At 44.5% G+C, this 12017-nt stretch overlaps 1 protein-coding gene across 1 annotated transcript in view; it reads left to right on the top strand.

Annotated features, from left to right (window-relative positions):
* LOC133232584 (leucine-rich repeat-containing protein 37A-like) overlaps window positions 1-10344 on the top strand; it is a 50044-nt gene extending 39700 nt beyond the window's left edge. Inside the window, exons 9-14 of the mRNA XM_061392183.1 lie at window positions 2485-4292; window positions 4686-4790; window positions 8335-8378; window positions 9729-9783; window positions 9865-10007; window positions 10118-10344. Of these exons, the coding sequence (XP_061248167.1) occupies window positions 2485-4292; window positions 4686-4790; window positions 8335-8378; window positions 9729-9783; window positions 9865-10007; window positions 10118-10226 (2264 nt within the window). The 3' untranslated portion in view covers window positions 10227-10344. The remainder of the gene's footprint in view (window positions 1-2484; window positions 4293-4685; window positions 4791-8334; window positions 8379-9728; window positions 9784-9864; window positions 10008-10117) is intronic.
* The last annotated feature ends 1673 nt before the right edge of the window (window positions 10345-12017 follow it).

Genomic DNA, 12017 nt, shown 5'->3' with positions numbered 1-12017 from the left:
TTTCCTGATGGTAATTTTTAAATTTTCTTCTAATTCTTTAATTTTTATTTTTAACCAGTGATGATAAATTTTAAAATTAATAATGTAATTGCATTATTTTTATTCATTCAGAGTTCCACATCCCTAAATTTCTAAGAACTACTTTTACTAAAAATCAGATTCTTGGTTACATTATTAAGCTAATAATAGCTTAGTTACATTGTTAACTTAATAAGGTAACTGATATACATACATAAAAGAACAAGAAAAAGGAATGAAAGGGGGAAGGGCATTAACACGAATGGCCACATAATGTATTCTGTGCTGTCTGCAAATGAGAACTTACTCATACAGTGCATCAGTTTGTAAACTGATTCTATATACCTTAGGTCTCAAGTATCCTTTGTCTTATAGGATAGATGTAAACATATTTTTGATATTTTGTCTATTTTTATAATATTATAAAAGAGTACAAGTGATGCTGTCTTACGGCGGAGCCTGAGAGTTTCTGGTTCCACCACCAGAAGCTGCCAGCTAGCTCTTCTAAAGGGGGGTGCACTGTGTGTGTGCTAAGTTGCTTCAGTCGTGTCTGACTCTTTGAGATGCTATGGACTGTTGCCCACCAGACTCCTCTGTCCATGAGATTCTCCAGGCAAGACTACTGAAGTATGTTACCATACCCTCCTCCAGGGGTTCTTCCCAACCCAGGGATCGAACCTGCATCCCTTACATCTCTTGCATTGGCAAGTAGGTTCTTTACCACTAGCGCCACCGGGGAAGAGCAATTTTATTCTTAGACTGTCCAGCTCTGAACTTGTTCTGAATCTCAAACTTTTCTATCCACAAAACACTCAGGTGCTTCTGACTATTTTTCTATATATTAGATTTGTTGGCACTAACTTGATAACCTCCAAAATGTGCTTTGATACTCAGATAGCTTGAATACAGGTGTCTATCAATGGTCTGCTGCTGCTGCTGCTGCTAAGTCACTTCAGTCGGGTCCGACTCTGTGCGGCCCCGTAGATGGCAGCCCACCAGGCCCCCCTGTCCCTGGGATTCTCCAGGCATGAACACTGGAGTGGGTTGCCATTTCCTTCTCCAATGCATGAAAGTGAAAAGTGAAAGTGAAGTCGATCAGTCGTGTCCTAGAACACATCATAAATAATAACACTTTGTTACTTATATAAAGACAATTTTTGATTTTTTTTTAAAATTTTATTTTGGCCACTAAGTTCCCTGACCAGGGATAGAACCTGAGCCATGGCAGTGAAAATACCGAATCCTAACCATTATACCTGGAGAAGGCAATGGCAACCCACTCCAGTACTCTTGCCTGGAAAATCCCAGGGATGGGAGCCTGGTGGGCTGCCATCTATGGGGTCGCACAGAGTCGGACACAACTGAAGCAACTTAGCAGCAACCATTATACCACCAGGGAACTGCTCAAAACAATTGTTTTTACCAATTATATTACTCCCTTCTCCCCGAGAAGTGGGCCAGAAAAGGCATTTTTAATCTCCTTTTGCAGATGAGGAAAAGCAAGGTCCGAGGTATTCAGTGCAATGGCCTAGTACCCAGATCTCCTGTCTCCGATTTTAGGCTCTCTGCACACCCATGCCCCTCCTCTCTCATGACCCTTATGTCCTCCTTTGACCCTTGCCACCACCACTAAAATTTTTAATCCTTTTGGAAGAGAAGCCTAGCTACACAACGATACATATACAGTCAGAAGCTTTGGGTGGTTTCCCAAAACACTGGAAATATTAGAAGTGAAATGAAATGAAAGCAAAGTAGGCAACTGACGGAAGTTGCTTTTCCCTTCTGCATTATAGTACTTCAAGTATTATTCTATTGATATGTTGAACATTCCACACTGGCATATAGGCTGGCAAACCTGTTAGCTCATTGATCCCTGCCTGAATGTCAGCAAAGAGCCAAGGGGACGTAAGAGTTTTGGACATAGAGCCCTCTCTTCTAGAGGCTGAATATATGGAGGCAGGGACTGAGCAAAGGACTCAGTGGGTGGGTGGAGGACACGTTCGGATGATGACCTGTCGGCAGCAGTTGTGGTCTTCATCATTTGTGATAGTGGTAAGAACGCAAGTGCGCTGAAGAGGCGAAGGGAGGAGACCTTACACTCCTCTGCATCTGAGGCAGGACTGGGTGGGGTATGTGACTGTGAGGAGTCACAGTAGATCTGAGTAGAGGAATCTTTGTCTTCCTGCCAGTCCCTTGGGAGCCAGGCGAGTGATCCTAAATATAATTACTATATTTCATGCCACAGAATCTTCTGAGTGGATGGTCATTTTTTCAAAAGATATCTTTTTTCACCTTTTATTGTTGTCAATCATTGACTTATGTTTGGGTTTCTTTCTCTCTCTTCCAAGTGGCCGTCAAACATTTGCTGATGCCTAATTTATTTGTCTGGGATACATGATTGTGGACTGACAAAAAGCTCTCCCATCAGTCTTCAGTTATCAAAAGCAGTTTCTTCTCTTTTGACAGATGAAAATACATCTATAGGGAATGCAGAAGGATCGTTCATGAAGGTGTTACAAGCCCGGAAGAAGAACACCAGCACGGAGCTGACTATTGAACCCGAGAGGGCGTCCTCAGACAAAAGTGCTGTCAGTCTGTCAGCCTTTATGAATGAGCAGCTGGACTTTAATGATGAAAGTGATGTGATCAGCGCACTGAATTACATACTGCCTTATTTCTCAGAGGGAAATCTAGAAGATGTTGAATCAACATTATTGCCCTTCATTCAACTTCTTTTTACAAATGCCCATGAAGGAGATATGCCAGTGGGCCATTTCAAAAACAATACAAAAAAACCTTCTGTTAAGCCTATAGACAACAATTCGACTTATAAAAATAAATTGAGGAAACTCTATTTTCTGGAAAACTTGTTAGATGCAGAAATTCAAGAAAAAATTGATGAAGTTAAAAAGAAAGAAAAAACGGCCATGCTTATCCATGCCAACCTTTTGGGTCCCAAATTTAAACGCCAGATGTTTCCGAAGAAACTGGAAAAAGCCCAACCACAGGAAAACAGCCCAGCTGAGATTGACAGCCCAGGGCAAAGGCTGCTGAGAGTGAACAGGGTCCTCAAGCACCCAAGGGGCCTACAGAAAAGGCACTTCAAAGATGCGGGAGATGAGAGCAGCGAGAAGAAACAGAATGCCCAGCCACTTGTGGAGAACACTGCCAAAGAAAGAAGGCTCAGGAGGCCATCCCCAAGGGAGCTGGATGAGCTGGACATGGTGCAGAGGCCCAGGAAGTTAGTGGGGAACTCCTTCAACACAGAGCCTTCGTTCATGAAGGAACACAAGGCAGCCGTCTCTTCTTTCCTGAAACAGTACTCTCGGGGCAGGCCTTCTGACCCCCTCCCTCCAAAACCCCAACCTGAGGCTAAAAACAAATCAAAAGACTTGTCCTACACCATTTTCGTTTTAGAAGATGCTGATGCTAGAGTGAGAAACATGAAGTCTTCCAAACCAGTCTTGCATTCCGGAAAGAAATACATCTTCCATAAAACTCGCTCTCGGATGCCCCACAGAACACTAAAGGCCAAAGTAAGTCGAAAGCTGAGAAAGAAAGGTTCACTCAATAGAATGATGCTGGCCAGAAGGCCTCTGTTCTCTGCAGTGAGGAGTCTCATCAATTCCCCTCCACGAGAGGCATTTTCATCTTCAGGATTACTGGATCCTCAGGAAAACCGTTTTTCAGAATTATATTCTCTTTCAAACCCTCCTAAAGAAAACTCTAGTTCAGTGAACAATACTCCACATGTTTCTGAAGCAGTTATCTCTTCGGGAAACATTACTCGGCCAAGAGAAACCAGACCTGGAATCACTGCTCAAATTAATGTCTCCAGTGCACATTCTACTGTTGCTGCGGACTTCATGCCACCTGTTAAGCACACCAATGAAACACAATGGGAGTACCACAACGTGGGCATTGAGTTCGCCTCTAAGCCCCCAAGCGTCAGCTTCCCAGTGCTCTCATCCCCAGGCGATCAGTTTGAAAGTCAGCTTAACCAGCAGCTACGGTCCCTCATCCCCAACAATGACGTGAGAAAGCTCATTGCTCACGTCATCCGGACTCTGAAAATGGACTGCTCTGAGACCCACGTGCAGCTGGCGTGCGCCAAACTCATCTCCAGAACAGGCCTCTTGATGAAGCTTCTCAGTGAGCAGCAAGAAATAAAGGTGTCCAAGGCAGAATGGGATACGGACCAGTGGAAAACTGACAACTACATCAATGAGAGCACAGAAGCCCAGAGTGAACAGAAAGAACAGGAGCCCAGTGAGGTGAGGATCACGCCTGAAACATGGGACCTTAGGACATGCCATTGAAGTGCCCAAGCAGGAAAACCTGGGGCTCCTGGTCTGTATCTTGTCTCGGCCAAGCTGGCTAAGACAATGACCTCTCACTCTGCTCATTCAGAGAAGGTGGCACTATTCCTGGGGTAGATGAGAAGAGGACATAACACACAAGATAAATACATTGTAGAAGAAAATGCTAACGATGAGATCAATAACTTTAAATATGGTTTTTTCTGATAAAAGCTATCCATCTGAAAAGGATGGAGTCTTCTAGTAGTTTAAGAATAGTTAGCTATTATTTAGAATAGGTTTAAGAATACTCAGCTTTCATCCTTTCCAGCTCCCTGTTTTTAAAAACTTGTTATTATTTATTTTTAGCTCGCAAAAGAAGTTCCAGGTTACGGCTATAACAACAAACTCATCTTGGCAATATCTGTGACTGTAGTAGTGATGTTTTTGATTATAATGTTCTGTCTCATTGAGGTAAGGATGATTATTAATTCAGATTCAGAACCCCCAACCCGAAAATTCAAAGCCACCTTTCCGCCTGCTAGTACTTGATACTCCTCTTCAGTCACAAGACTGAGATGTACTTTGTTCTTTTACTGAAGGGTGTGTTCCCAGGGTTTTCATAGGAGCTCCACTCCCAGGAGATATCTGTGGAACTGAATCCAAGATAACAAGCCATTAGACTATTCTGACCAGTTAAGTTTATAAGAAGCCAGAGTTGACACGATAGTAACATTTCTTCGACTCAGAACACCATGTGGATTTGATGTACTCACAGTCACTCTCACGCTACCTTGATTTCTCTCCTTGGTGGCTGCAGTGATGAGAGATACATCATTTCCACCCTCACATAGCTGTCGGTCACCCTAGGAGGGCTAAAAGGATCCAGCTGATAGATAGAAGTGCGATCTTATCAGTCCCTTAGATCTCCTTAGCAGCTGTCTTCTCCAGTGTGTTAGGCATTGTGTAAACAGGTTCCATGAGAGCACTACAAGTAAGAATCCTGCATTAGGCCGCCTTGAAGTATGTCCTGTTTAGAGTAGCATCTTCCTGGAGCTAGCCTCCTTACCTTTCCTTCAGTTACATAATGGCTTATTACTTTCCCCAACAGGCAGTTGCTAACATTCAGAGGAAGATTTTTTTTTTTTATAACCTTAATTATTGATTTATTTTTGTGGCCCTGGGTCTTTGTTGCTTTGTGTGGGCTTTCTCTGGTCAAGACAAGTGGTAGGGCTACTCTTCCTTGCTGTGCACAGGCTTCTCATTGTGGTGGCTTCTCTTGCTGCAGAGCACGGGCTCTACGTGTGGGAGCTGAGTAGTTGCAGCATAACGGGCTTAGTTGCTCCATGGCATGTGGGGTCTTCCTGGTCCAGGGATCAAACCCACGTCTCCTGCATTGGCAGGCGGACTCCTATCCACAGCACCAGCAGGGAAGTCCAAAAGTGCAATTTTGATGAGCTGACCATCTTGATTCTACTCTACCAAGTCAATCCACTTTATCTTTTCTTCTGTCCCGGCAGCCCTCTATTCCAGCCAAAGCAGCCCCTCACCACGTGCTCATTACACCGTACCCATTGCTGCTTTTACGTGTGGCTTTGCGCAGACGAATTCCTTTATTTTACTCTGCCTGTGGGAGTCCTGACTCTCAAAAGCCAACTCAAGTTCATCTTTCTTCAAATAGACTTCCCGGAATAATCCAGCCCTCCCGACCCTAGTCCCGTGAGGCCTGTCACCAGTTCTTAGGGGCCCCAGCAAAGCAGTCCCCTCACCTCAGAACTTACAAAAGTGGTAAACAGTTCTTTAGAAGGTGGCTCCATAAGAGCCTCATGGAGGGGAGCAGAGCGGTGTAGGGACCAATGGCTTCCTGGTCTGTCAGACTTGAATAAAACCTGACATGATGTGTTACCTGCTAAAGAGAAATGTGTCCGTCTGCAGGAGGGATGGTCAGTAGTGAAAGTACAGAAAAGGTGAAGAGGGACCGGCAGTGCCCAGCCTCACCTTGTCCAAGAGTAGAGATGGCACCTGAGGCAGCGTAACTGAAGAGTCAGGCCCATCGCCAGGCAACACCTGTTGAGAGCATCTGGCTACTGCAGGCCTTTCCATTTAATGTGGGATTCAGCTGATTGCTTTGGTTCTAATTCTGTTCTCACCAAGTAGCCTTTTGAGTGTGTGGTTGTGCTTTGGTGTGCCTTGGAGGCCTGTCTCTACAGAAGTTTAATTCTCTGGTTGTGTAGACAAAGGTGCCCTGTCTGTAGAACAGATGTATTTCTCATTGTCAAGTAAGAATTTGGCATTCTTATTTTTGATCAGTCCTGTGATATTATTGATAAAGTGAAACTGCCGCAAGAGGAAGATGTGAGTTCTCTCTTCGTGGGGAAGGAAGGAAATCAGCATGAGGCCCCAGTGGTCAAACCAAAAGCAGGAGCCAGTATCACCCGACTGCAAAGCCTGTGCTCCCTACTCTGCTCTTTTGTCTTGTCTTCTTAGAGCCAGAGACAATGCTGAAATTCAATGAAAGCCAATGTTTGTTTATTATAAAGAGGTTTGTGGTGGGGGGTTGTTTTTGTCTGTTTGGCCGTGCTGTGCTTGCAGGGTCTTCATTCCTGACCAGGGATCAAATCTAGACCACCACAGTAAAATCACAGAGTCCTAACCACTGGACCACTAGGGAACTCCAAGGGGTTTTATAAATCACCAGGAAGAAGATAGACAATCCAGGAGAGAAGGGGGTGAGGGCTGAGAAGAGTAGGAGAGGCACTGACAGCCTGCCACCACACTGGGCCGTCCTCGCCTCCAGGCTCGTGTGCAGCAGGTTTTGTTCGCCAAGCCTTTGTCACCTCATGATGTAAAAATCATCTCTAATCATCATTTTCAAGTACTTTTATAATCTGCCTAGAACTTGCTGTATTTGATTTTTAGTGTGGTTGAGGTAGGGAATCTAACTTTTTCCCCAGTACGAAATGATTCATTCTTTCTCCCCTGTCTAAAATACTATCTTTACTTGGATTCTATTCTGTTGATCCAGTTATCTTTTCCTATTATCTTTTCAATATCACACTGCTTAACTCCAGTTACTCTATAACATGTAATTTTATATCTGTTGGGGTAAGGCCCTGCTCTTTGATCTTCTTTTTCATACATTTCATAAGTGTTCTTGCATATATTCTCTACCAAATGTCAGCTCACCTGGTTTTGTTTAAAAATTTCCTTGGATATAAATAAGGTTGCATTGAATTTGTAGGTTAATTTGAGGAGAATTGACATCCTTACAGTATTCTCGGAAGATAGAATCCCATGCCATGTATGTATTGCTTCTCAATGTCCTTCAGGAAGGTTTTAATATTCTCATTACATAAGTCTTATGCATTTTTGGTTGAGTTTATTCCTAGTTACTTTATGCATCTTATTAATATTATAAATGGGATCTTTTTTCTATTTTTTTAGCTAGTTACTTGTGCTATATAGGAAAGCTATTAAAGCTTATATGTTGATTTCTTGATTTTATACATAAGCCATCTTACTGAATTCTCGTATTACTTACAGTACTTAAAATTTCGGTTGATTCCTTTGATCTTCTAAAGTCCATCGTTCATATGCAGATATGTTTATCTCTTCCTTTCCAATTCTACCGTTTTCTTACTGTACTGATTAGGACCCCCCTTCTCCACAGTGATCAATAGTAACAGTAATGATAGGCATCTTCCCCCTGTTCTTGATTTTTAAACAGTGCTTAGGTTTCTGGTCAATACTTCTATTTTCTTTCCCTACTTCTGAAAGTTTTTTGTTAGGAATTATCTGTTGAACATGATCTAAAATGGTCCATAAAATGTATCACCAGCTGCATGCAGCACCCAAGGTTAGGTACTGTGGGAGAGTCAAAGAATTCTTAAACAGGATAGAATTCCTGTCCTTAAAAATGTTATCAACTCACTGGGTACATAAGACTGAAAATAAAAAGTATTGAATAAAGATTTGGAAGTGGCTGTCATGATAGTGATCATGTTTTCTTTTAAAACAGATTTATTCTCATAGAACAACGTCAGAGGAAGAAGGAAGCAGAAGGTAAATATTGGTCTTTTAAAGTAGAATTTTAGAACTAGAGGAGAGCTGAGAACTCATCTGTTTTAGTCTCCTCACCAAAGGCAGGAAGAAGCTTTATTTACCCTAATGCTTTACTCTAATTTATTTATCAGCAGAACTAGCTCCCCAACCAAATCTGGCCTAGCACAGGACTGGGACGGATTCATCTGGTTTCACTTGTTCTCGAAGGAAAGAGGGTAGACGGAGAGAGGTTTCGGTTGTCCTGCCGGTGGTAGGCATCAGGCGAGGTCAGAGGTGTTCTTGGAGGTTCTGGGGTAGGGAAGTTAGAGATTTGGGGGCTAGCCTTACTCAAAGCTGATGAAAAGTAGAACAAATTATGTGTTCTTTCTGTAAAGGGGAGGAAAGCTTCCCTTCTCATCCTCCTGGTTTTCAGCCCCCAATCCGTATTCCTTTTATCCAAACCTCATAAAGTTTTAACTGGAAGAAACTTTAGACAGTAGTTTGTCTTTTCCTTTTATAATAAAAAAAAAATGGAGAAAGAGAAAACATCTGGCCCTGTGGTCACGCTGATAGTGATTATCAGAAAGAAGGTGGTGCCTTTCCAGCAAGGGCCCCTCATGATCACACTACGCGTGGGCTGTGAGCTGCATTTTATGTCACAGCTCAGGACACACATACTTATGGACAGAAGTGGTTTCTGATACAAACTCATTGTGCACTCCGTTTTGTTTTGTTTTTTTCAATTCTCTTTGTTTTCAAAAAGAATACTTTTGTGTTTTCCTGCTGGTCATAACCTTTAAACTGATTTCACAACTCACTCACACCTCAGTGACAACCTGCCATATGCAAGTCAGAGTGCTACATAACTTTGCTAGTTGGACTTAGGGGTTTACCTGCTGAGATGCAGTTTGTCAGATAGAGCAGCTAAGAAAACAGAAGCACCTCCTCCCCTCCCCCACCCCCACCCCAGCAAATGCTGCACGTGAGACTAAGTCCCAGGGGGCTAGTGTGGAATGCTCCTGGAAGAAACATACCTCTGCCCGGCACGGTTGTGCAGCGTGTTCACTGCACGAGGGCAGTTGGCTGAGGGCCGAGAAATGTGAGTGGGGTTGCAGTCATGCCTGTAGGCCATGCTAAGCCACATGCACAGGTCTCCCCAGAGATGCGGGTGGGGGGCCATTTTGGACAGACCCGGAGAGCTTCTGGAAGGCCAGCATGCATGGAGTGATTCTCAACACCGCAGGTCTGTGGTGACTTTGCTCATTGTGGTTGCTGACTGAAGTCCCATTTAGCCCTGGTGAGACCAGAGCAAACACACTGTGAGAGACGGAAAGCGGCACGTGACACTGACTGTGTGTGCTTTCCTCCAAGGGGCTTGTTTGGATTTCTGCTGCATAAGAGAAGCTCAGGGACAAGTGAGAGTCAGGTAGGTTTGGGAGAGATAAAGCGCTGTGGCCAGAGGAAGCAGGGGAGAAGCAGAACTAACATGTCGCTCTCTGTGTCCCAGGAGGGCTTTTTCTGGAGGCGGCGGCCACTTTGGCTTCAGGACATGTACAGGCCTCTCAACGCCACACGCAAGAAAAACATGGCACAGAAGCTACATGACAAGGAGTCTTCAGAAGAGGATGAGATTTTCAATAAGAATGCAGGGTAAACGATAGGGGACAATTTCTACTTCTTGCCTCAGATGAGGAAATAATGAAAAGTGTAATTGCCCCTTTTGAGACTAAACGCTTTGGCGCTCTTTCTTCTTATCCCAGGGGGGCCCCTGAAGCAACGACAGAGGAGGCTCCTCCAGCTACAGATTCGGCTGCTGAAGAGCCGACGGGTGAGGAGAGCGAGGCAGCCGCCAACACCGCCACAGAGTGAGCCCTGTCCTGCCACAAGCCACCTGCAGGTTTTATTTTCTAATACTGGCTTCTCAACATCACTTGTAAAATACTTATTTTTCTCATATTAAAATGTATAAATCCATAACCAATTCTAACCATGTGGTAAGGAATTAAAATGTCAATAGTTGAGTATTTATGTATCACTATCAAGGGCCTGCAAGAAAAGAGCAGAGCTTTTTTTTGAAACTAGACTCCCTCAGGGCAGCCAGAACTTCCACCAGAGGAAACGCGGGCAGAAGAGGATAAATACAGGGATGGAGGGGGCCTTCCATCCCTTGTTTCCCCAGTATAACCAGCCCCTGGGAACTGGAAAACAGGTCATCCTCAGGGGGCATAGATCATTAAATCAAATAATGATTTCTCTGGTGCTCGCTCTCCTGGTTCATCAAGTACAAGTATTTACAACACACTTGACCTCCTGCTCATGGAGGATCATCCCCTTCCGACCCCTCTTGTAAGTCACTGGGGCTGACAGAATATTTGGATCACTGGGTCTCCGTCCACCACGGGACCAAGGCCTGACTTTTTCCCAAGCTCTCGAACTCATGTACAGATGTGCTCCCTGTCTTGGTAGGGGGTTCTCCACCCCTTCAAGCTGGTGGAAAATGCACATTGGGTTGTATTTTTTCTTTAAAAAACAAAAAATCTGAGCCTTTGAATAGCTAGCAGGGAGGGGCCCGAGGGACAGGATAAAGAAAAACATGTGAGAGCACCCAAGATGGTCCTCCTCAGGCCCCAGCCTCTCTTGACCCCTTTGAGGGTCAGTCCTGTGCTGCTCGGCTCCCTCCAGCACCAAACCCAACCCACTCCTGCCTCACCCAGCACGTGCCCAGGGCTGCCTTGACTCCAGGTGATGAGGTAATGACAGTGCTGTCCGGGGAAGGTGCAAAGGCTCTTCCAGTCCTTCTGCAAAGAAAATCGTTAATCAATCGCATTTAGTAAGTCAGGGAGACAGAAATATATTAATAAGCAAAAGAAATTCCGAATGAACAAGATTTGATAATCTACCAGAATGACCACAGATAGCGCTGGAGCTTTAATAATACGAGGTGAAGAACGGTGCAAAGCGTGGGATGAGAGCGCACAGTCCCCCAGAGGAGCAGTGGGCCGGAGAGACAGCCCAGCAGGTTCTGCTAGCTGGGTGGGGTTTCAAGCAAAGTGGTCAGCCCACCCGTTTCTTCCAGTTTATGAGTTCCCTGGGGCTTCATGAAGACATCTGTTCTCTCAGTGCCTGCCCAGGTCATCTCCCAAAGTTTCTCACCAAGAATGAAAAGCAAATGTTTTCTCCGGGCGGTAACTTCAGCCAACGAGTATTTGCTTTGTTTAAAGTGCATGCCCAGTAATATTAATAATAGGAAGCAGCAGCAGCTAGCATGTTCGATTTGCTTGTGTGGTCCCCAGCCCTGGGTTGGGCATTTTATGGTCTTATCTAGCCCAACAATCCCATGGAAACATATCTTGTTATCCTTGTTTGACAGATAGGAAACAGGGTTTAAAGGATGTAGGTAACCTGGACTTCCCTGAGGGTCCAGTGGTTAAGAATCCACCCCTCAGGGCAGGGGGCACGGGTTTAATCCCTGATTCGGAAAGATTCCACATGCTGCGGGGCAACTAAGCCTGTGCGCCACTCAATTACTGAAGCCCACATGCTAGAGCCCGTGTTCTGCAACAGGAGAAGCCATGCACCTCAACTAGACAGGGCTCATGTGCAGCAACGAAAACCCAGTGCAGCCAAAAACAAAGAAAATTCAACAAAGAAGAACATAGG

This window comes from Bos javanicus, chromosome 19 (assembly GCF_032452875.1).
Source record: "Bos javanicus breed banteng chromosome 19, ARS-OSU_banteng_1.0, whole genome shotgun sequence".
Lineage (NCBI taxonomy): Eukaryota > Metazoa > Chordata > Mammalia > Artiodactyla > Bovidae > Bos > Bos javanicus.
Note: the sequence above shows the minus strand (reverse complement) of the source record. Positions and strands in the feature narration are given on the sequence as shown.